Consider the following 25,556-nt stretch of genomic DNA (forward strand, 5'->3'; position numbering starts at 1 on the left):
TTCTTATCTATGAAGCAAAATATTGCCTACACAATGACCATTTTCTAACCTCATTTTTTCCGCACCTCATTTTGCTCTCTTTTTTATAATTCCCCCCTCTACTCCACAATTCTTCCCACCACATATTTTATGCCTTCTAATTGGTCTTTTTTTTCCATATCTCCACCTCCTCATTTTAATGCCGGGTTAATATGAACAGCAACAACGTTTTTCTGTTTTTGTTGTGTGTTTTAGCTGCACCTTCTAACAGGATGACATATCGGGAGAAGTGGAATGTGTTTCAGGTATGTACTGGAATGTGCTTCAGGTATGTACTGGAATGTGCTTCAGATATGTACTGGAATGTGCTTCAGGTATGTACTGTATTATGTTGGCATGCAGATTATTCCCCTCTGGGTGGGTTAGGGTTTATGCATTACTTGCTGAAAAAAGTATACTCTACGTGTTTTGCAAGACGACTATTGAGTGCAAAGTCAATGCACTCGGTAGAGTGCATACCTCCATTGCCAGGCTGAACAGTTTGTGTTGTATCCCACTGATAGGCCGCATCTGGATCCGGACATGAACCAAAATCACATCTGCTTGTTCTTGTCACCGAAGCAACTCATCCACCAAGTTTTGTCATAATCCATCCACAACTTTTTGAAATACCATGCTATACAGTACTGTATATTGTTTTCAATTAACAGTACTGTATGGCGTGGTATTTCACTTAATGGTGAAGAATCACTTAAAATATTCTCGGATCCGTACACCGATCCTCACCAAAATCAAATAATTTCGTCCTTGTCACACTCCCAACCTCTCCACAAAATTTCGTCCAAATCCGTCCACAACTTTTTTTTAAATATCCTGTTCACAGACAGACAAACAGACAAAGAAACAGACATGGGTGAAAACATAACTTCCGTCCACCTTTGGTAGCTGAGGTAATTCAGATTGCAGGGTGTGATCTGTGCATTTGTATATATGTTGTGCATTTGAGATGTTGAAATGCTCACAGATGATCACCTGACATTGTGAGAATATAAAGTAAACAATTTGGATTGTCAGCTGGCTTGAGAGGCATGAAGACCTACAGAGTGAGTCATAAGTCCCAGGACACTGTTTTAGCTATTTATACAAGATTTGTTTATACCATCTACCAGGATGAGCCATAATCTCCAGGAGTAATAACATCTTACAGTTATACAACAATTACAATACCTCCTTAGACATTGAGGCATCCGTATGTCATCCGACGTTAACACCGTACAAGATCATTTTCTCCATGTATGGTGTGAAAACCGATACAAAATACCATGTATAAAAAAATATAAAAAAACACCTTTAGAGGCCATTTTTCCCCGCAAAGTGGGGGTTGGCCTTTTTCGGGAACCGTGGTTGTTGTTGTTTTTTGGTCCCCTTTTTGAAGCAATGTTTTTACGGCCGGATGCCCTTCCTGACGCCAACCCTTTTTGCCGCCTTTAACGACAAACAGGGAATTACCAGTGAACTAGTACTCAATTAGCCGACCTCGGAAGGATGACAGGCTGAGTCAACCCCCCTGGCATTAATTCAGCGATCGACCGGGATTCGAACCCAGGATCCTAGGATCCTAAGCCGGCACCCTAGCCGCTAGCCCAACACCAGGGTCAAACACCATGTATGATGGTGCCAAATGCTTCCTGAATGAGTTTTCAGTTCATCAACAGATGCCATGCAATCTTCTGCAACCTCAGCTTTGACGTATCCCCACAGAGATTGTCACAAGTGGTCAGGTCAGGACTGCGTGGTGACCACAGAAGTGTTGGCAAAGTCCTGCCAATCCAACGGTTAGGAAAAATTTGATTGAGGTAATTTCGTACCACACCTATGCATGATGCGCAGGCGCCCCTTACCTGCTGGAAATAAAGCTCATGGGCTAGTCCACATCATTCAAGTTCAGGTGTGAGGTAATTCTTCAACATATGCAGATGTGACTGCTGGTTGACTGACGCATCAAAAAAGTAAGGATGAATGAGGTGGTGGCAGATAACACCGCCCAAACAATAACATGTGGTGGATGGTCTTGCACTTATTCAACTTAATGTGGATTAGCATCACTCCAAAAGTAAGCCACTCGAGGTGGGGGCTACATAAAGGGAAGTATACAATATATATTAAACGGAAAGGAGGAATCTATCGACATTCCTCTTGAATTGAGGTCGGATGGGATTGAGGGGAAAGCAGGGAAACTGTTCCAGAGTGATGCCATGCAGGGGGAAAATCTGGAAGAATACCTCATAGTCTTACTTCTCAGGACAGATACAGTATATGGATGGGAAGAAACTGCCAAATGCGGAAAGCAACTGAAAGTATGCTCAGGTGGAACAACCTGTGATACTGTGATAGACCCTCAGAGCACATTCCGTGCTGTCTGTGAGGCAACTGAGGCGTGTGATGTGCTACACCTTGGTGGCGGGAATCGAAATGCAGGTTGAGAATGGGGTTCGTTAGATTGAATGGTCGTAGTGTTACAATATATAGAAGAAGAAAGAAGACGAAAAAAAGATCTACATGTCATGTATAAGGCCACAATGAGAGACATCAAGAGCCCAAATGAACCTCTAGCCGTAGCAGAGGCACCATGATGGCCTCAGGAAAGCAACCGGAAGTAGATGCAAGGGCCACCATCGATGCATGTCCATGGCAGTGCAGCTACCCTGGCATTTTACACCTGCTGATGCATTACCATTCAGTTCAGGATCATGTACTATCGGGCGGCCATGACCTGCGGCATGTTTTTAACTTGTACCCTTCAGAGTGATCAGGCTCAGGTTGTGAAACACAGGACTCGATGTACATGAATGTAACGAGAAACTAACACTCCTCAATAACGGAACAACCAGCCTCTTACACTGAAACAAGACAAATATAGAAAGTTTGTGTCTTCCCAGGACAAAAATGGCTGGGAGGGGTTATTGTCTGCTTCAAGACAACAAATAGTGCCTCGACCCCTTTTTGGTAGACTGTGGTGCCGACCAAGGCTCACAAGTACCACCCACCAGGGTTTGAGATCAGAGTTGTCCCTCAGACAGATTTCCATTCAAGGCTAACAAGCTCCACCCAGTTTTAAGGTGTCAGGGACTCACCTCCACCCTCTGCCTTTAGTAAGAAACAGGGTCGACACGAGAAGCCACGCAGTAGCATTTGGTTAGGAGAGGATCCTTGAGGCATTGTGCTATATTTGGGACATTTCAGAGGAGAAGGAGATGCTCAATGAACCAAAACAATCCCAGCACATTCCCCAACCCATTATGACCTCAATTGCATGGACATGAACTGAGGTAGACAGCACATTCATCACTAAACTTTGACCTTTGACCTTTTAGGAATTGTATTGAAGTGCTGCAACCGTCTGTCAAGAGATGTCAACCTGTTTTCATGATCCACGTCTGACAATTCACAAATGACAGGTGGTTTATGTGGTTTCATTTGAAGGTCTTCTTTCATTGTGTGACGTAACGATGAATTACGAAACGCCCAACTCTGCAGAACGTTTCCGTAATGATTTTTTCAGAGATCTGAGAACGGATGTTTTAATATTTTGAATTCCCAAATCACAAATTTTTGGTCGTCCGCTGCACTTCTTGTCGAGTACACTTCCTGTCTGAAATGTCTTTTCCCAAAGACGAAGATTTGATTTTGACAGCGCAGGCTTTCCAAAACGCTCCTCAAAGTCTTCTCGCATCTGTTTATTCTTCTTGTTCGTGTTTCTCCTGTTGTGGTACCGCACCACTGCTGCCAGCCTCTCTTCCATTGTAAATGGACTGGAGTCTGTCATCTTGGTTTAATGTATTATTTGTGTTATCTGAAAAAAAACCCACCATAAATACATGATATAAACAAATATTTTATAAGCCGCTAAAACCGTGTCCTGGGACTTATGACTCATCCTTTAGATGACGTCATCAGCATGAATGCTGAGTTTGATATCATTTGTGTCAGATAAGCCAATGAGGAGAGAGGGGTTTGGAGAAGCCAATGGTTTTGATTTCCTGTAATGAATCAGTCCACCCCTTTTTATTATCTGCAGCTATCTTGACTATCAGGTTTTGGTGCACAAAGGTTTGTAAAGGTAGTTACTATTAAATAACTTACCTTTATAATATGGAAAGCCATTGCAACTGAAGGAAATCTAAAAACTCTTCAGAAGAAAACTGACACTCAAGCTTTACAAAGCTCACAACAAGTGCATGTTTATTCTCGTGCAAGCAGCAACTCTACGACATTGTGGTTAGAGTGTCCGGTCTGAGTCTGGAAGTTTGACGATTCAATGACGGCCCTAGTCGAGTCAGACCAAATATTTAAAATGGTACGTGCTGCTTATTTGCTTTATCCTGAGCATTTAAACTGTAGAGCATGGATAACTATTGGGTATTACACGGCAGGAAGCAAAGTGCCTAAGTTCTGCCGAAAAAAAATGTTTTGCTTCGATTGCCTGGTATTTGGATGTTGAAGAAAGATGAGGGCACATGCCTGGGGTAGGTGGCAGTCAAAAATTCTGCCATTTTGTGTACATAATAAATAGATGGCAGTTTTTATTGGTATGATCTAAAATTAATACTGTGTATGCAAATCATCTTGAGCCGATGTTAATATATATATATACCGTGTATATATATATATATATATATTTGTTTTTTGTTTTTGTTTTTTTTGCTTTATTCACTTAGTTAAAAATTTATTTTTATGTTTTACTTTGAAAAACCTATAAAAACTTTCATCTTGGAAGAGGCAAACTATCATTTGCAGTAAACTGGATGATAATTTACTTGGGAATGGCATTTGGTCATTGATGTTATCTTCCTTATTTGACCTTTCTGTCTGAGGTATGTGTGGAATGTCACTTTTGCTTTTTTTGAGTCGTCATGCTTTTTGTAACAGGGACTAATGAGCCACATGAGCTACCTTGGACTTGTGTACCTTGCTGAATACTTCATTAACCAAGGCTTGGTATGTGATTCTGTTTCCACAGTGTTTACTGTTTGGGAAAGGCAAAAGGGGGTTGGGGGTGAATATAATCAAAACTGCCAATTATTATTGATGCTTCATTTTCTGACTTTCAAATACTTTGCAATGGGTTTAAATGTTTGTTGTATTTGGAAAAAATAAGTTTGACCTTTTTTTGAGTAAGCATAATAAAATGCTTTGAAAGAAGTAATACATCATGTCCCTTTTTGTGATTTTCAAGTTATCAACATGTGGATGTTAGGGTCATCTATATTTTGATGTTGGGGGTCATATATATGTGGATGTTGGAGGTTATCTATATTTTGATGTTGGGGGACATATACATGTGGATGTTGGGAGTCATCTATACTTTGATGTTGGGAGTCATCTTTATTTTGATGTTGGGAGTCATCTACATTATATTTTGATGTTGGGAATCATCCACATGTGGATGTTGGGGTCATCTACATGTGGATGTTGCCTGTTGGGGGTCTTCAGCATGTTGATGTTGGGGGTCACCTATATTTGGATGTTTGGGGCCGTCTACATGTCGTTGTTGGGAGCTATCTATATGTGGATGTTGGGAGCTATCTACATGTGGATGTTGGGGTCATCTAAATTTGGTTGTTTGGGGGCCATCTACATTTGGATGTTGGGGTGTTCTAGATTTGGTTGTTGGGAGCTATCTACATGTGGATGTTGGGGTCATCTAAATTTGGTTGTTTGGGGGCCATCTACATGTGGATGTTGGGGGCCATCTAAATTTGGTTGTTTGGGGGCCATCTACATGTGGATGTTGGGGTCATCTAAATTTGGTTGTTGGGAGCTATCTACATATGGATGTTGGGGTCATCTAAATTTGGTTGTTTGGGGGCCATATACATGTGGATGTTGGGGGCCATCTAAATTTGGTTGTTTGGGGGCCATCTACATGTGGATGTTGGGGTCATCTAAATTTGGTAGTTGGGGCCATCTACATGTGGATGTTGGGAGCTATCTACATGTGGATGTTGAGGTCATCTAAATTTGGTTGTTGGGGGCCATCTACATGTGGATGTTAGGAGTCGTCTACATGTGGACGTTGGGAGTCGTCTACATGTGGACGTTGGGAGTCGTCTACATGTGGACGTTGGGAGTCGTCTACATGTGGACGTTGGGAGTCGTCTACATGTGGACGTTGGGAGTCGTCTCCATGTGGACTTTGGGAGTCGTCTTCATGTGGACGTTGGGAGTCGTCTCCATGTGGACTTTGGGAGTCGTCTTCATGTGGACGTTGGGGGGAGTCTTCATGTGGACGTTGGGAGTCGTCTCCATGTGGACTTTGGGAGTCGTCTACATGTGGACTTTGGGGGGAGTCTCCATGTGGACTTTGGGAGTCGTCTACATGTGGACTTTGGGAGTCCTCTACATGTGGACTTTGGGAGTCGTCTACATTTGTAAGGGGAGAAGATGCACCCCCTGTTAACGCCTCTTCCAATTCCAAACCATTCTCTCTCTCTCCATACCCTGTTTATTCTGCAGCTTCTTGTTTAGTGTACAGAGTTCTTATCAGACGCATCATGTGCTCCGACATCCACATTTCTCTCGGCATAATCCACATCAGTTCATCATCAACACAACCGAAGGCTTTGCTACAATCTTCCTTTGATATTCCCTTGTTTATTACATTATCCACCTCGAGTTTGTGATTTTATCTCTCGTACCTCTTCCTCTTATGTAACCTGCTAGCTCAATGGGCGGTTCTCGCTTAATGGGATCTTCTATTCTATGTTGAACGATCTTTAGTAATATTTTGCTAGCGTGTGAAATCAAGGCAATGTTTTGTTTTAACACAAAAGTGTTAAAAACCACTGAAAATACATCCTGGCGAGGGTTTGCAATCTCGGATTGCTCTTTTTCTTGTTTGAACATTATAATTATGATTACTGTTTATTATGATTCCTGTTTTTTTTTTCGTAGGTTGAACTTTTGTATTTTCACAATATTTCACTGACCCATGATGAGCAGTACAGGTGGTAAGTAGGCCTCACTTTTGCAACGAGGTACCTAACGTAGATTGGTCCTTTTGCACGTTATAAAGTTGATTTCTCATGGTGATTTTAAAACTATGCACAAAATGTCTATATTTGCCTGTTAATTAATAAAGATTTCACAATTCCCAGCTGTGCTTTCTTCCTAGGTATCAAGCTCTTTACCAGGCTGGCGTATTTATTTCACGATCGTCCCTGAAGATTATACACATTAAAAAGACTTGGATTCTAGCTCTGCTTCAGGTGAGATCAATTAATTAATACTTACTTTTTAAGTACGATGAGTACAATGAGTACTTATGAGATGAGTACAGTACTTACTTTTTCCGCATGCGAAATTTGCATTTATGTTTATTTAAATGATACAATGGACTACAAAATGTAAATGTTTCATGATATTTGTTATATTATATCACCTTTTCTATCAATATTGTTGAAATGAAGATCAAATAGCTGTATGTTGAAATATGTTGAAAAAGTCAAAACTTTACATGGGGTGTACTTACTTTTTCACATGACTGTATATATATATATATATATAAATATGTATATATATATATATATATAAATATGTATATATATATATATATATATATATATATATATATATATATACATATATATATATATATATATATATATATATATATATATATATATATATATATATATATTGTTGCGAATCTCCTCGTCGGCCTTCCCCTTTACCAAGGGGGGGTTAATCCCCTTGTCTTTTACTGACCGACGGGATCCGGGGGCTATGACGTCCTTCCCGGGCAGCGTTAGGTAGGGTTTTTAGGACTAGGGATTCGCTATTACCTAAGTACTAACGCTGGCCGGAAACGAGGAAATAACTCCCCCCCCAATCACGGATGTTGATGTAATATGCCGAGCGGATAGCGATCCGCGATCCGAGCTGTTAACCAAAAACTAAACCCGATTCTAAGCGGTGGTAATCGTGCCGCGTTTACCCAATGAAGGAAATGACTAAAACGGTCGGACCAAGAGGAAAAGGAATAACACAATAATTTATTAACAATTTGTACGCTAAGAAGAAGAGGAAGAAAAGTAATGTACAGTGAAGAGGAAGAAGCAGATACACAGGGCAGCCTTATACAGTCTTATACTTATTCCCTGGACACGGGCCCGTTCGCACTCAGACTCACACACGGGGCTGTAAATGGTCGGGTTGAGGGTCCAAAGATGGCGTCCACAGCTCGTCCGGTCCCCGACTCGTACCGTGCAGGCGATGGAAGATGGCAGGCAGCTCTCCGCGTGCCAGAGGCGCGAGGCGGACAATTATATATCGGGGGATCGGTAAGCGGTTAGCGGTTATGTTGGCTCATGGCCGCGTATGTGATAGGAATGCTGGCGCTTGATATTCGCTCACCGCAAGCCCAAGCCAAATTCCCAACCAGCGATCTCCAACAAGCCCTTCTTTACTGGGCGCCTTTCTCCATGAGTGCTCACAATGCGCTCTCTCCAACAAAGTCCTTTGGCACGCTCACTCCCTTCGAGTCCTGCCACAATGAACCTTCCCCAACAAGTCCTTTAGCGCCAGACCTTTCAACGCAGTCCTTCAAACCTCTGCTCATACTCGAGTCCTCAACGCGTTTCTCCTCATAACTGTTCAACAGAGGACCCGGGCTCATAACTCAGAACTCAGCGCGTTCTTTGGGGATCTGACTCAGCGCACGCCCTCCTCATAACTGAGGTGGGGGCCTCGCGCAAAGGGTTTTATTGCCACGCCCAGCGAACCCTCTGGAATCTCTAGCCACATGTGGCCTAACTATGGGGTGCAACCTTTAACCTCTAGCCACACCCTGATTGGCTGCTGGGGTCTTACCGGCTCCGCCCTTGATGGCTGCCTGACGTGGCCACACCCCCACCCTTGCGCTCCGCCCCCTTTTCGGGCCTTACCTCGTGGCATTTGGGCTGGTTTGAGCGAGCAACTGGCAGCTAACGCTGCTGGCCCAATGCGAGGGGCAATGGGGTGCAGACAGGATAGTGAGCAATGGAGTCGGTTGGAGGGAGGCTGCAAAATGGACGGGGCCTACTCTTATTTGTTTTACACAATGCAGATGCAACTATTGGAAATGGCCTTATCCTAAACACATACTATGAAATAACTGACGTTCTAAGGTGACCTACGTGTTGCATGTGGCCTAACTATGGGGTGCAACCTTTAACCTTTAATGATGTTACCTGTGTGGGTTCTCAAAACCGCAACGATATATATATTGTTGCGGATATGAGGATTGAGTTTTTTTGATTGTGTTGTATTGTATTGTAAATTGTTATGAATTATTGCTTTATTCTGAGCCCTCCTTGCTCCAGTGTGTATAAAGGTCAAAGGGCGTTCCGGTAGTTAATTCCATAAAGCATACATTGAAGGACACTATAATATCCCTGTTCAGTAGTTTCTTTCCTTATTCTGTGTATTAGGTTAAGGCTTTGTCTTCCATTAAAATGACACTCCATTGCACCAAGAGAAACGAGATAGATCCCCCTTCATTCCCCATTCCCACTCCCAAAACTTCCATTGCCAAGCCTCAATTTCCAGCTACATCCCCTCCAAGTCTCCATTGCCAACTGCACTGGGCAGTTTGCCAGTTTGTTACAGCTGTGGGTTGTTTTCGCCCCAAAACCACCATTGAACATGTGCTCGGGTCGGGGAAGAAAGGCGTGCCCGCCCGTGGTCATCAAGGGCGGAGCCAGAGGGTCGCGCGACCAACCAGGGCCGAGGTGAGCACACCGATGGGCGTGTCCTAAAGGCCGGCAGCGTAATGGCCGGAGGCGCTATAAAAGGCGCGCGCGCAAGAAGCAAGTGGGTTGGTCGTCAGTGGTGGTCAGTGGTTGCGTTGAGTTGTCGGTGGTGAGGAGTGATTGGACCAAGAGAGAAAAAGAGTGGTTGGACTAAGCAAGAGAGGAATAGTTGGGCTAAGCAAGAGAGAAAGAGTCCTGGAGTTAGTGATAGAGGGAGAGAGAACCCGTCACGCCAGACCCCCCACCAGCAGCGTTGGCTTGGCTCCACCAAGCAGCTCCGACCCGTTACCCCACGCACACGACAGGATCAGTGGCATCGGCGGCCGTCGAGGTCCAGCCCGACGTCCCGTGCGGGATCAAGCTCCAGCCAGCTCCGTGCCTTCCTCCCCCTCCAGCCATCCACCTCCTGTCATTCCTGCCTGCAATTTCCCCATTCGTGTACGTGAGTTTGTTCTGTTTGTTTTGTCCCTGGGAATTTAATTAAGCTTGTATAAGGAATTTTCACTGTTTCTCTAATATCTTCTGTATATTATTTTCTTATCTTTCCTTCTTCCTTGGTTATTTTGAGCATGTAAATAATAGGAATAAATTTAGTAGTATTGCCAACCTTTTCGTCTTCTTTTTCTTCTTCACATCCGTGTCGCTTTTGTCTTTTCCCTATTGAATATCTGTGGCGCGATCTGGCCAACGCTCGGGAATCGGGTTAGTCGGGGTAACTGTACGACCGCGGGGCCTCCGCTCGGCAAAACGAACATCTTATCCGCGGTCCGTAACAATATATATATATATATATTTTTTATTACATATTTTATACAGCCCTCTACTTCCCCATAGGATTGTACTGCAGTGAATACCAGGAAGAAAATTTACTTATTTTAATTTTGTAGAGAGGGTACATCAATGTACCCTACTCCAGTCCACCCCGGAGAGGGTATATCCATGGACACGTGTTTCGAGCTTGATAGGGAAGCCTTTTTTATTTAAGAAAAGTAAAACAATCAAAACATTTAAACAGGGCTTGTAACATGTACTTTAAGCCCACGACCTTAGTAGACAGTACAACAAGACTGTCCCTTGAGCATACACATGCACCTCAACCCGAAGGTCAATGAAACACACACATCCTAACCCAGAAGGGCCAGAATGCATGGTCATATAATTGGACCACTCATCAATAGGAGTAGATTCTCAACATCCAAGCGAGGAGTTGCAGCTCCTGCCCGGAGCGAACTGGTCAAACCCTACAAGACAATAAGTCGAGATCAGACCCCATTACTGTCGTGAGTACCAGTAATCAAGTGCCATTCCAGCTATTGCTGCATGCATCCTGACAAACAGCAAATGCCTGTCACACATTAAGGTAATGTCACAGAACTGTGTGAGTGAACTCCTTTTTGGCAATTGATCAACAGATTAAATGGATTTTTCAGGATTGGTTAATTGAGACTTCCATCAGATAAGTGACAATGTTCATGAAACAAAGGCTTTGTAAGAAATCCGATGCTCTGGTAAAACCCCCTTCGCTTTTGCAGGCCACTGCACTTTGTGTCGTACAGTACAGTATCCTCCCCTTCATTCCTCTGCGAGGCAGACAGCATCTCTCTCTATTCCTCTCTTCCTCTTTCTCTTTCTCGTTCTCTTTCTCTTTCTCTTTCTCTTTCTCTTTCTCTTTCTCTTTCTCTCTCTCTCTCTCTCTCTCTCTCTATCTCTCTCTCTCTCTCTCTCTCTCTCGCTCTCTCGCTCTCTCGCTCTCTCGCTCTCTCGCTCTCTCGCTCTCTCGCTCTCTCTCCCTCCCTCTCTCCCTCTCATGCCCTGTCTTTTTATTTTCATCAGACTCTGGTCTAATAAATGGAAACGACAACAACAACCTGCATTTTAAGGCCATTTTCCCTGCTAGAGCGGGGGTTAGCCTTGCGGTCCCCATGACAATCTTCTCCATTTTGCCCTATTTTCTGCATCTCTCCTTGTTAACCCCCTTGCCCGCATTTCTTCTTCCACCATCTTTAGCCAAGTCTTTCTCGGTCTTTCCCGTCCTCTACTTCCTTCTACATTCATTTCCATCACTTCTCAACCAGTCACTTTCATCCTTCCTCAACACATGACCAAACCATCTCAACCTGTTTCACTTCACAGCATCAATCACAGGCTTTATTCCCATCATCTTTCGCAATTCATCATTTGTCTTCCTCCCTCTCAATGACACACCACACATCCACCGAACCATTCGCATTTCCACCCTTTCCAGCCTTCGTTGCTGCTCTACGTTCATTACCCATGTCTCGCTCCCATAAATCATAACACTTCTCACACATGCAGCATACAACTTTCCCTTCAGCTTCAACGACATTCTCCTCCTCATCAGCACGCCCCTCAGTTCCCGAAACTTCTTCCATGCACATCTCACTCCAGCAACCGTTGCCGAGTCTGATCCACCTTCTCCATTCAGCATGTCTCCTAGGTAACAAAATGTTTTCACATCTTCCAGCTTCAGGCCGTCTCCAAGATCCAACTCATAGTAAATGGAACATTTCCTTAAATCCTGGAAAATCTCAGTCTCCCTCTATCACTTCAGTATTACGAACCAACCTATTTCCTTGGTATCAATCTCTTGATATTCTAGGCCTTGCCATCATCCTTGACCTTTCCTGGGTCGAACATATAGCTAAGTTGGCTTCCAATTCAGCTGCAGAATGGGCATCCTCTGTCGTATTTCCTTGGAAAATCAGAGCCGCTCTGTCTACAGGGCCTTTGGCTGTAAATCAATGGAGTACTGCTCTCTGCTATGGGTTGGCATGCCAGCATCACATAAGCCTCTCCTAGATTCTGTGGAATCTAAAGCTCTCTAGATTAATGGAATCTGCCGTGATGAAGCTGAAGCACAAGGTCTGTTGCTCTGATATCGCAGGCAGGTCGGTCGGTGGTCTCTCCGTTTTCTACTGTCTCTTCTCCACCATTGCTCCCTCTGCTTTCCTAGTCCTCCGATTTCCCCCAGAAACTCCAGGATATGCATAGTAACTCTTCCAGTAACCAAATTCTAGTTAAACTTCCAAAATCCAGATTCACTGCACACCTCAACTCTTGTATTCCTTACTTCGCCCATTTATGGAACGGCCTTCAAGAGACTGTTCTGTTTCACTATTTCCTCCAGGACTCCAAGCAAACAATGCAATGCCATCTCTTGTTTTCCCCAATTCTGACCCATGATCTTTATTACCCCAGTAACCTTTCCATACCCTACCATCTCACTTGCTTGTTTCCTCCTGTCTTCTTTCCTGTTCATTTATTCCCTTGATGTTTGTCCCACTGTCAGTTAAACCTTGTTCTTCCATGAGCATTGCTGTTGTAAAGAAAAAAAATGTTCTCAGGAGTTTATAACTGGCCATAAATGGAACCCCATTTGTGGAAATATGCTGATCTATGTTACCCATCCTGCAAATGAAGGAGATATCATTGCGTTCAAATTACACGTCTTGACATGTGACTTTCTGCTGTTTATGCAGTGTGTCAATGCAGTGTTCATCTTTTTTGCTGCATACTATCGTTTCCTGCCGTCCATCTTCATCATTTTTCCTATCATCGTGTACGAGGGTCTTCTTGGAGGAGCTTCTTACGTCAACACCTTCAATAACATAAGGCATGAGGTGATGTTTCGCATCCCTTGTTGGAATGTTTTTTCTTTGTTAGCCTCGCCAGAGGAGAGGGTATTGCATTTGAGTCTGTTTGTCTGTTTGTCCGCACAGAATAAATATGATTTTCTCTGCAACCGTTGGTCCGATTGACAGGAAATTTTCACCATAGGTGCAACTCCACCTGTAGACTTTTTAATGATAATTATGACGTCATAGATCACGTGGTTCGGTCGCCATCTTGGAAAAACCGAAAAAATTGCACCTCTATATCTCAGAAAGCGCTGAATAGAAAAAATTGAGACATGGCTCATTGTATAGAACTCTCCATGGGGAATAAAATATGTTAATGATGATATCATAGGTGTCTCCATTATGACGTCATAATTCTACAAGTACAAAACTTCATCCTATCAAGATGAAATTTATTGAGCATCATGTAGGCATAAATTGGTGGAGAAAAAAAATAATGATGTCATCGGTCATGTGGTTCGCCCGCCATCTTGGAATAACCGAAAAACTTTGCCCCTCTTTATCTCCGAAAGCGCTGAATATAAAAAATTGAGACATGGCTCATTGTAAAGAACTCTCCATGGGGAATAAAATATGTTAATGATGATGTCATCGGTGCCTCCATTATCACGTCATAATTCGACAAGTACAAAACTTCATCTGATCAAGATGAAATTTCTTGAGCATAATCTCGGAATAAATTAGTTAAAAAAAATAAATGATGACGTCATCGGTCACGTGGTTCGGCCGCCATATTTGTTTTAGCACAAAAGCCTTAAAAACCACTGAAAATACATCCTGGCGGTTGCTCTTGTTTGAAAATGTTTCTTAAAGATCAGGATCAAATTAGAAACATCAGCAGGAATAGAGAATATCACACTCAAAAGACATCACTCAAATACAGATATCAGACTCAAAAAACACAAATGCTGTTCGAATATGTTGTCAAAGAAAACATAAAATAGTCACAGTAATTTACCGTTCTCACGCTTTTTGCAGGCCAAGTTAGTGCTCGTGGAAGAGCTTGAACAGAGAACATAACACAACAGAAAGAACATGGTGGAAAGGGGGAGACACACCAACAGCAACAGAGGGACACTTAGAGGAAGAATGGGTGAAGAGAACAATAAGAGTGAGGGGAAGTGAGGAGGAGGAAGAGGAGAGAGAGAGAACAACCTCAATACAAGCTCTTGCGCAGCAACAAGAGGGTTGAAGAGAAGAGGAAGGAAAGCCTCAGAATGAAACAATTGGATCAAGTAAAAAGAGTGTGAGTGGGAAGAGGAGAAAACGAATAACCTGGAAAGAAAGGGGTGTGCTTGGGGAGGGTTAATTAGGGTAGACAAGATCATGCGTATGTGGATGGGAGGTGACCCGAGGGGAAGAAGAACAGCCATCTTAAGCCCTGGAGGTAAGAATGGGATTGAAGAGACTGAGGACGTTGGTTCCACAAGAGAAAGAAGGAACAAATGAGTGGAGGTAAGGAGTTAGCCTGGATTTTGGGAGTTTCATCAAAGCGGGTTACTAATGGGGGAAAGAGGGAGAGTGGATGGAGCATAGAAAGAGGGAGATGGTGCAGGACCAGAAAGGAAGTGGTAGAAGACAGAGAGACCAAGAGATTCAATGGATACTGAAATTCTACTTGAGATTTTCAGAAAAGATGAATGAAAGTTTAAACTAAAACTCTTTTCCGTCCATTTTGTTGTTGTTCGACTGCAACGTTGGACTCTTGCACTGCACTAAGTTGTGCTGAGGCTGTTCATTTTGACCCATCACAATAAATGAGCCACTGTGTATTTTCAACTCTATGTATCACTCTCGGTGAGTTTATTGAAGTAAAGTGATGAAGAATCCATTAAGGAAGCCTAAGTGATTGCCTTTTCTCTTGTCCAGGTAAATGAAAATCATTGTGAGTTTGCTTTGGGAGTGACGAGTGTTGCAGACTCCATTGGAATCGCACTGGCTGGCGCAATTGCCATCCCAGTCCACAACGCGATATGTGAACGATGAGCATCGATGTAGCTGGACTACAAATCTGCAGGATGAGCAGTATTTTGCTCAACTTTGATTAAATTTGGTTTCTGTGTTCAGTGTTCTCATCTGTGCACTTACCTTCATAATGCTGGGATCCGAGGTTCGAATCCCACCCACTGTGTTGATTTACATATCTCTTTGCAATTCACCTAAAACTACCATTTCTTCGAATGTCTTTATCAGGCTTGTGATTTCAGTACAAGCTCTACAATGAGCTGTCACAATTTAAAAAAAGTTGTTTTTACAACAAAAATAAAACTTTTGCAATTGCAAACGAAAAGCAATCTCTCCAAAAAAAATTCAGACTGTACCTTTGACAAACAGTGTGAAAGCTTTTGGAGTAAAGGATACTCCGATCCCTCTTGAGGTTGCCTTTGATTAAATATTTTAGAATCATTTATTTTTCTTGCTTCCTATCTGATAAACATAATGCAATGGATTAAACCTTAAGGACAACAACCATCTGCGATTCATAACTTTGATGAATTCAAAAAACTACCACTCAAATTCACACTTGCATATGGTCACGTGATGTCATAGAAAAACGTGTACTGCACCACAAGGCGGTTTTGTTAATCATGATGAAACGATGCTTTTATGGGAGTTTTTTATTTAAATAATGGGAGTTTTTATTTAAATAAAGTGGATGAAGAGTACACTGAGGGGACCTTTATTCCATTGTTGGACTCAATAACGTGATTTGAAGTGTGTCCTTTGAAAGTAAGTTGCACCAAATTGGTACAAAGTAAGTGTATTGGTTTTTCTGCAGCCAAGAATATCTGTGTCCTTCGACACCTGTAGCCATCAGTCGTGCTTTTCTAGTAAAAGGCTACTTGGTGAAATGTTTATCACACTTTTTTGTGCTATCCATCTTCAATGGATGGAATAAACAGTGTTGATCAAAGTATGCTATGGGAAGTAATGTGAAGCTGACGTTTTTGGCCATTAATCCTTCGTCGAAAGGTTAACGCCCGAAACCTGAGCATCTTGCTTCTCACGGCAGTTGGCATGCCTCGATCAACGTTTTGTTTGTTGTTTAAATCCCGTGTTCTACCGGTCTGCCGAAGCAAATCGACATTGGTCTTCACGGGCAAGACCAGTTCTTCATTCTACTATCCATCTTCAAACTGGTCGTGGCCTGTCGATGGAGGTAGAAGGTGCTTAGCAAAAACTTCACAGATATGAATTGTTGCGAAAACCATGACATATGGAAAATTATCCTTTTGCATAATGAGTCGGTGACTTTTGTTCAAAAATTGCAGCAAATGTCATGATTAAATGAGAATGTGTTGGTTTCAAAATAAAATAATAAATTGCACCTGAGTCCAAAGGAAGCGGTTCAGTTTGGCATTTGTAATATGAAATAGGCAAAGCCCAGAAATGAACAAAACCATTTTGACCCCTTCAGAATTACCCTTTAGACCCGTTTAGAACCCTCTATAATTACCCTTTAGACCCCTTCAGAATTATCCTTTAGAACCCTCTAGAATTACCCTATAGGACCCAACAGAAATACTCTTTATAACCCTTTGAATTACCCTTTACAACCATTCAGAATTACTCTTTAGAACCCTCGAGAATTGCCCTTTAGAACCCTCCAGAACAGGGGTTCTTTACCTTTTTTGAGTCATGGACCCCTTTGAGAATCTGGTGAAAGCTGAAAGTGGTTTTCAACTGCAGCAGAAGTGTGGAAATTGGTTTTTGCAACACTAACACAAATGCGAATAATGGTTTACAACACCAGCACAAGTGCTATAAGTGGTTTTGCAACACCAACCCAATTGCGAAAAGTCGGTTTCAACACCAGCACGAGTGCAGAAAGTGGTTTTCCACACCATCATAAGTGTGGAAATTTGTTTTTGCAACACTAATACAAATGCGAAAGTGGTTTTGCAACACTTAACACAAGTGCGATGAGTGGTTTTCAACGCCAGTACATGTGCGGAAAGTGGTTTTTGCAACAATAACAGAAGTGCGAAAAACGGTTTTGCAACACTAACACACGTGCGATAGGTGGTTTTCAACACTAGCACGAGCGTGGAAAGTGGTTTTTGCAACAATAACACAAGTGCGAAAAGTGGTTTTGCAACACGAGTACGAGTGCGGAAAGTGGTTTTAAACACCAACACTTGTGCGTAAAGTGGTTTTCAACACCAGCATGTGTGGAAATTGGTTTTTGCAACACCAACACAAATGCGAATAATGGTTTACAACAATAGAACGTGTGCAGGAAGTGGTTTGCAACACCAACACAAGTGTGGAAAGTGGTTTTCAACATTAGCACAAGTGCGAAAGTGGTTTTGCAACACTAACACAAGTGCGAAAGTGGTTTTCAATGCCAGCACAAGTGTGGAAATTGGTTTTGCAACACTAAGACAAATGCTAATTGTGGTTTTCCACTTTTCGCACTCGTGATGGCATTGAAAACCACTTTACGCACAAGTGTTGGTGTTGAAAACCACTTTCCGCACTCGTGCTTGTGTTGCAAAACCACTTTTCGCACTTGTGCTATTGTTGCAAGAACCACTTTCCGTGCTAGTGTTGAAAACCACTTATCGCACTTATGTTATTGTTGCAAAAAACACTTTCCGCACTTGTACTGGCGTTGAAAACCACTTATCACACTTGTTAGTCAAGTTCACTATGTCAATAAATTATATTTCGTTCAAAATCATGGTAGATTAGCAAACCTATACATTTTTGGAAAGGTTATAGCATAAGGAAACTAAAAATCAATGTTTGCATTTGGAGAGATACCTGTATGGCGGCCATTTTGGATTTTCAAAATGGCCACTGTAAAATACATATTTTGTTCTATTTCTGCCTCTAATTACCCTAAAAACTTTTTAAAATATACTAAACCTATATTTTCAGGGACAAGGAATGCAATGAAAGTATCAAATTAGTGCTGTGGGGAATGGTAAGACACGAATCAAAGGTTTTGAATTGCAAAATACTGTCTTTATATTCGCGATAAGTTGCATAATCAAATACATGTTATCATTTTGTACAGGCAGTTAATAACATCAAAATGTGTCACAATAATTCATATCACCAAACATACACAGGCAGTCAGCAAAATCATATATACACATGCAGTCAGTATAACTTCACATCTACACAGGCAGTCAATGACAAAATATACACAGGCAGTCAATGGCATCAAACATACACGATTACAGAATATGCCATTTAGAGTTTGTCATCACTGTCCTGTGTGTCGTATCCGACAATATAGTCCGCATCGTTTTCACAATCCGTTCCACACAAGCAAAGGTCGGTCAAATTGATTAAAAAAAAAAAAAAACCACCTTTAGAGGCCATTTTTCCCCGCAAGCGGGGGTTGGCCTTTTTCGGGAACTGTGGTTGTTGTTGTTTTTCGGTCCCCTTTTTGAAGCAATGTTTTACGCCCGGATGCCCTTCCTGACGCCAACCCTTTTTGCCGCCTTTAACGACAAGCAGGGAATTACCAGTGAACTGGTACTCAATTTGCCGACCTCGGAAGGATGACAGGCTGAGTCAACCCCCCTGGCGTTAATTCAGCGATTGACCGGGATTCGAACCCAGGATCCTAGGATCCTAAGCCGGCACCCTAGCCGCTAGCCCAACACCAGGGATAACTGATTTGATCAAATCAAATCAGGTCAAATTGATTGGCAAATCGAATTGGTCGAATGGTCGATCGAATCGAATTCGATGAATCGAATCGAATCGATCGAATTGGTCGAATGGTTGATCGAAGCGATTGGTCGAATGGTCGAATTGGTCGAATGGAATTGGTCGATTGGTCGAATTGGTCGAATCGAATTGGTCGGAATTGGCAAATGTAAACATTGATTTTCAGATTTTCCATGTAATAACGTTTCCAAAAATGTATAGGTTTGCTAATCTACCATGATTTTGAACGAAAAAACATAGTGAACCTGACTATGTGTTAGTTTTGCAAAACCACTTTTCGCACTTGTGTTAGTGTTGCAAAACCACTTTCGCACTTGTGTTAGTTTTGCAAAACCACTTTTCGCACTTGTGCTAGTGTTGAAAAGCACTTTCCGCACTTGAGCTAGTGTTGCAGAACTAATTTCCGCACTTGTTCTGGCATTGAATACCACGTTTTGCACTTGTGTTGGTGTTGCAAAACCACTTTCCACACTTGTGCTGGCATTGAATACCACTTTCCGCACTTGAGCTAGTGTTGCAGAACCATTTTCGCACTTGTGTTGGTGTAGCAAAACCACTTTCGCACTTGCGCTAGTGTTGAAAACCACAATTCGCATTTGTCTTAGTGTTGCAAGACCAATTTCCACACTTGTGCTGGCATTGAAAACCACTTTCCGCACTCATGCTAATGTTGAAAACCACTTTCCACACTTGCGTTAGTGTTGCAAAACCAATTTCCACACTTGTGCTTGTATTGAAAACGACTTTCCACACTCGTGCTAGTGTTGAAAACCACTTTCCACACTTGTGTTAGTGTTGCAAACCACTTTTCGCACTCGTGCTAGTGTTTTAAACCATTATTCGCATTTGTGTTGGTGTTGCAAAAAAACAATTTCCACACTTCTGCTGCCGTTGAAAACCACTTTCAGCACTCTTGCTTGTGTTGAAAACCACTTTTCGCACACGGTTTAGAAGTATTGCAAAACCATTTTCCGCGCATGTGCTGGTGTTAAAAACCACTTATCACACTTGTGTTAGTGTTGCAAAACCACTTATCACACTTGTGTTAGTGTTGTAAAACCACTTTTCGTACTTGTGTTAGTGTTACAAATCCACTTTTCGCACTTGCGCTAGTGTTGAAAAACACAATTCGCTTTTGTCTTCGTGTTGCAAAACCACTTTTCACACTTGTGTTAGTGTTGCAAAACGACTTTTCGCACTTGCACTATTGTTGAAAACCACTTTTGTTCGTGTTTAGTATTGCAAAACCACTTTTCGCACTTTTGTTCGTGTTGCAAAACCACTTTTAGCACTTGTGTTAGTGTTGCAAAACCACTTTTTGCACTTGTGTTAGTGTTGCAAAACCATTTTTGCAATTGCGCTGGTGTTTAAAACCACTTTCCACACTTGAGCAAGTGTTGCAGAACTACCTTCCGCACTTGTGCTGGCATTGAAAACCACTTTCCACACTTGTGTATATGTAGCAAAACCAATTTCCACACTTGTGCTTGTATTTGAAACCACTTTCCGCACTCGTGTGAGTGTTCAAATCTACTTTTCGCACTTGCGCTGGTGTTGAAATCCACAATTCGCATTTGTCTTAGTGTTGCAAAACCACTTTTCACACTTGTGTTCGTGTTGCAAACGACTTTTCGCACTTGCGCTGGTGTGGAAACCCACAATTCGCAATTGGGTTAGTGTTGCAAAACCTCTCATCGCACGTGTGCTCATGTTGAAAACCACTTTTCCACACTTGTGTTCGTGTTGCAAACCACTTTCCGTACTCGTGCTGGTGTTGTAAACCATTATTCGCATTTGTGTTAGTGTTGAAAAAACCAATTTCCACACTTATGGTGGCGTTGAAAACCACTTTCAGCACTCGTGCTCGTGTTGAAAACCACTTTGCGCATTTGGTTTAGTATGGCAAAACCACTTTTCGCACTTTTGTTCGTGTTGCAAAACCACTTTTCGCACTTGTGTAAGTGTTGAAAAACCACTTTTTGCACTTGTGTTAGTGTTGCAAAACCATTTTCTGCAATTGGCTGGTGTTTAAAACCACTTTCCACTCTTGAGCAAGTGTTGCAGACCTAAATTCCGCACTTGCGCTAGTGTTGAAAACCACAATTCGCATTTGTCTTAGTGTTGCAAGACCAATTTCCACACTTGTGCTGGCATTGAAAACCACTTTCCGCACTCATGCTAATGTTGAAAACCACTTTCCACGCTTGTGTTGGTGTTGCAAAACCAATTTCCACACTTGTGCTTGTATTGAAAACCACTTGTCGCACTCGTGCTCGTGTTGCAAAGCCACTTTTTGCACTTGTATTAGTGTTGCAAATCTACTTTTCGCACGTGTGCTGGTGTTGCAAAACGACTTTTCGCACTTGTGTTAGTGTTGCAAAACGACTTTTCGCACTTGACCTGGTGTGGAAACCCACAATTCGCAATTGCGTTAGTGTTGCAAAACCTCTCATCGCACTTGTGCTCATGTTGCAAACCACTTTCCGTATTGTGCTAGTGTTGTAAACCATTATTCGCATTTGTGTTAGTGTTGAAAAAACCAATTTCCACACTTATGGTGGCGTTGAAAACCACTTTCAGCACTCGTGCTCGTGTTGTAAACCATTATTCGCATTTGTGTTAGTGTTGCAAAAACGACTTTTCGCACTTGCGCTGGTGTTGAAAACCACAATTCGCATTTGCCTTCGTGTTGCAAAACCACTTTTTACACTTGTGTTAGTGTTGCAAAACCACTTTTCGCACGTTTGTTCGTGTTGCAAAACCACTTTTCGCACTTATGCTAGTGTTGAAAAACCACTTTTTGCACTTGTGTTAGTGTTGCAAAACCATTTCCCGCAATTGTGCTGGTGTTTAAAACCACTTTCCACACTTGAGCAAGTGTTGCAGAACTACATTCCGCTCTTGTGCTGGCATTGAAAACCACTTTCCGCACTTGTGTTAATGTTGCAAAACCACTTTCCACACTTGTGCTGGCATTGAAAACCAATTTTCACACATGTGCTAGTATTGCAAAACCACTTTCCGCACTTGTGCTGGCGTTGAAATCCACTTTTTGCACATCTGGTAGTGTTGAAAACCACTTTTCACGCTCCTGTTATTGTTCAAAACCACTTTTTGCACTTGTAAGTGTTGCAAAACCACTTTACACACTTGTGTTGGTATTGCAAAACCAATTTCCTCACTTATGCTTGTGTTGAAAACCACTTTCCGCATTCGTGCTAGTGTTGAAAACCACTTTCCACACTTGTGTTAGTGTTGCAAAAAACTTTTCGCACTCGTGCTAGTGTTTTAAACCATTATTCGCATTTGTGTTGGTGTTGCAAAAACCAATTTCGACACTTCTGCTGCCTTTGAAAACCACTTTCAGCACTCTTGCTTGTGTTGAAAACCACTTTTCGCACATGGTTTAGAATTGCAAAACCATTTTCCGCGCACGTGCTGGTGTTGAAAACCACTTATCACACTTGTGTTAGTGTTGCAAAACCACTTGTCGCACTCGCGCTCGTGTTGCAAAGCCACTTTTTGCACTTGTGTTATTGTTGCAAAAACCACTTTCAGCACCCGTACTGGCGTTGAAAACCACTCATCGCACTTGTGTTGGTGTTGCAAAATCACTTCCGCACTTGTGTTGGTGTTGCAAAACGACTTTTCGCACTTGTGTTGGTGTTGCAAAACGACTTTTCGCACTTGTGTTCATGTTGCAAATCCACTTTTCGCACTTGTGTTAGTGTTGCAAATCCACTTTTCGCACTTGTATTGGTGTTGCAAAATGACTTTTCGCACTTGTGTTTGTGATGCAACTCCACTTTTCGCACTTGTGTTAGTGTTGCAAATCCACTTTTCGCACGTGTGCTGGTGTTGAAAACCACAATTCGCATTTGTCTTCGTGTTGCAAAACCACTTTTCACACTTGTGTTAGTGTTGCAAAACGACTTTTCGCACTTGCGCTGGTGTTGAAAACCACAATTCGCATTTGTCTTCGTGTTGCAAAACCACTTTTCACACTTGTGTTAGTGTTGCAAAACCACTTTTCGCACGTTTGTTCGTGTTGCAGAACCACTTTTCGCACTTATGTTAGTGTTGAAAAACCACTTTCCACACTTGTGTTGGTGTTGCAAAACCAATTTCCTCACTTGTGCTTGTGTTGAAAACCAGTTTCCGCATTCGTGCTAGTGTTGAAAACCACTTTCCACACTTGTGTTAATGTTGCAAAACCAATTTCCACACTTGTGCTTGTATTTAAAACCACTTTCCGCACTCGTGCTAGTGTTCAAAACCACTTTCCACGCTTGTGTTGGTGTTGCAAAACCAATTTCCACACTTGTGCTTGTATTGAAAACCACTTGTCGCACTCGTGCTCGTGTTGCAAAGCCACTTTTCGCACTTGTATTAGTGTTGGAAATCCACTTTTCGCACGTGTGCTGGTGTTGCAAAACGACTTTTCGCACTTGTGTTAGTGTTGCAAATCCACATTTCGCACTTGCGCTGGTGTTGAAATCCACAATTCGCATTTGTCGTAGTGTTGCAAAACCACTTTTCACACTTGTGTTCGTGTTTCAAAACGACTTGTCGTGCTTGCGCTGGTGTGGAAACCCACAATTCGCAATTGGGTTAGTGTTGCAAAACCTCTCATCGCACTTGTGCTCATGTTGAAAACCACTTTCCACACTTGTGTTCGTGTTGCAAACCACTTTCCGTACTCGTGCTAGTGTTGTAAACCATTATTCGCATTTGTGTTAGTGTTGAAAAAAACAATTTCCACACTTATGGTGATGTTGAAAACCACTTTCAGCACTCGTGCTCGTGTTGAAAACCACTTTTCGCATTTGGTTTAGTATTGCAAAACCACTTTTCGCACTTTTGTTCGTGTTGCAAAACCACTTTTCGCACTTATGTTAGTGTTGAAAAACCACTTTTTGCACTTGTGTTAGTGTTGCAAAACCATTTTCCGAAATTGTGCTGGTGTTTAAAACCACTTTCCACACTTGAGCAAGTGTTGCAGAACTACATTCCGCACTGGTGCTGGCATTGAAAACCACATTCCACACTTGTGTTAATGTTGCAAAACCACTTTCCACACTTGTGCTGGTGTTGAAAACCACTTATCACACTTGTGTTAGTGTTGCAAAACCACTTGTCGCACTCGCGCTCGTGTTGCAAAGCCAATTTTTGCACTTGTGTTATTGTTGCAAAAACCACTTTCAGCACCCGTACTGGCGTTGAAAACCACTCATCGCACTTGTGTTGGTGTTGCAAAATCACTTCCGCACTTGTGTTGGTGTTGCAAAACGACTTTTCGCACTTGTGTTGGTGTTGCAAAACGACTTTTCGCACTTGTGTTCATGTTGCAAATCCACTTTTCGCACTTGTGTTAGTGTTGCAAATCCACTTTTCGCACTTGTATTGGTGTTGCAAAATGACTTTTCGCACTTGTGTTTGTGATGCAAATCCACTTTTCGCACTTGTGTTAGTGTTGCAAATCCACTTTTCGCACGTGTGCTGGTGTTGAAAACCACAATTCGCATTTGTCTTCGTGTTGCAAAACCACTTTTCACACTTGTGTTAGTGTTGCAAAACGACTTTTCGCACTTGCGCTGGTGTTGAAAACCACAATTCGCATTTGTCTTCGTGTTGCAAAACCACTTTTCACACTTGTGTTAGTGTTGCAAAACCACTTTTCGCACGTTTGTTCGTGTTGCAGAACCACTTTTCGCACTTATGTTAGTGTTGAAAAACCACTTTCCACACTTGTGTTGGTGTTGCAAAACCAATTTCCTCACTTGTGCTTGTGTTGAAAACCAGTTTCCGCATTCGTGCTAGTGTTGAAAACCACTTTCCACACTTGTGTTAATGTTGCAAAACCAATTTCCCCACTTGTGCTTGTATTTAAAACCACTTTCCGCACTCGTGCTAGTGTTCAAAACCACTTTCCACGCTTGTGTTGGTGTTGCAAAACCAATTTCCACACTTGTGCTTGTATTGAAAACCACTTGTCGCACTCGTGCTCGTGTTGCAAAGCCACTTTTCGCACTTGTATTAGTGTTGCAAATCCACTTTTCGCACGTGTGCTGGTGTTGCAAAACGACTTTTCGCACTTGTGTTAGTGTTGCAAATCCACATTTCGCACTTGCGCTGGTGTTGAAATCCACAATTCGCATTTGTCGTAGTGTTGCAAAACCACTTTTCACACTTGTGTTCGTGTTTCAAAACGACTTGTCGTGCTTGCGCTGGTGTGGAAACCCACAATTCGCAATTGGGTTAGTGTTGCAAAACCTCTCATCGCACTTGTGCTCATGTTGAAAACCACTTTCCACACTTGTGTTCGTGTTGCAAACCACTGTCCGTACTCGTGCTAGTGTTGTAAACCATTATTCGCATTTGTGTTAGTGTTGAAAAAAACAATTTCCACACTTATGGTGATGTTGAAAACCACTTTCAG

The 25,556-nt window shown here is 42.3% G+C and overlaps 1 protein-coding gene across 8 annotated transcripts in view; it reads left to right on the plus strand.

Annotated features, from left to right (window-relative positions):
- The window catches only part of CLN3 (CLN3 lysosomal/endosomal transmembrane protein, battenin), a 122,066-nt gene extending 105,304 nt beyond the window's left edge, over positions 1-16,762 (plus strand). For all 8 annotated transcript variants that reach the window (XM_068100397.2, XM_078771795.1, XM_068100399.2 and 5 more), the window contains 6 exons: positions 235-284; positions 4,909-4,977; positions 6,934-6,989; positions 7,154-7,247; positions 13,271-13,411; positions 15,299-16,762. In XM_068100397.2, the coding sequence (XP_067956498.2) occupies positions 235-284; positions 4,909-4,977; positions 6,934-6,989; positions 7,154-7,247; positions 13,271-13,411; positions 15,299-15,415 (527 nt within the window). In that variant the 3' untranslated portion in view covers positions 15,416-16,762. The remainder of the gene's footprint in view (positions 1-234; positions 285-4,908; positions 4,978-6,933; positions 6,990-7,153; positions 7,248-13,270; positions 13,412-15,298) is intronic.
- The last annotated feature ends 8,794 nt before the right edge of the window (positions 16,763-25,556 follow it).

Source organism: Myxine glutinosa, chromosome 2 (assembly GCF_964187855.1).
Source record: "Myxine glutinosa chromosome 2, kmMyxGlut1.1, whole genome shotgun sequence".
In the NCBI taxonomy this organism is placed as follows: Eukaryota; Metazoa; Chordata; class Myxini; order Myxiniformes; family Myxinidae; genus Myxine; species Myxine glutinosa.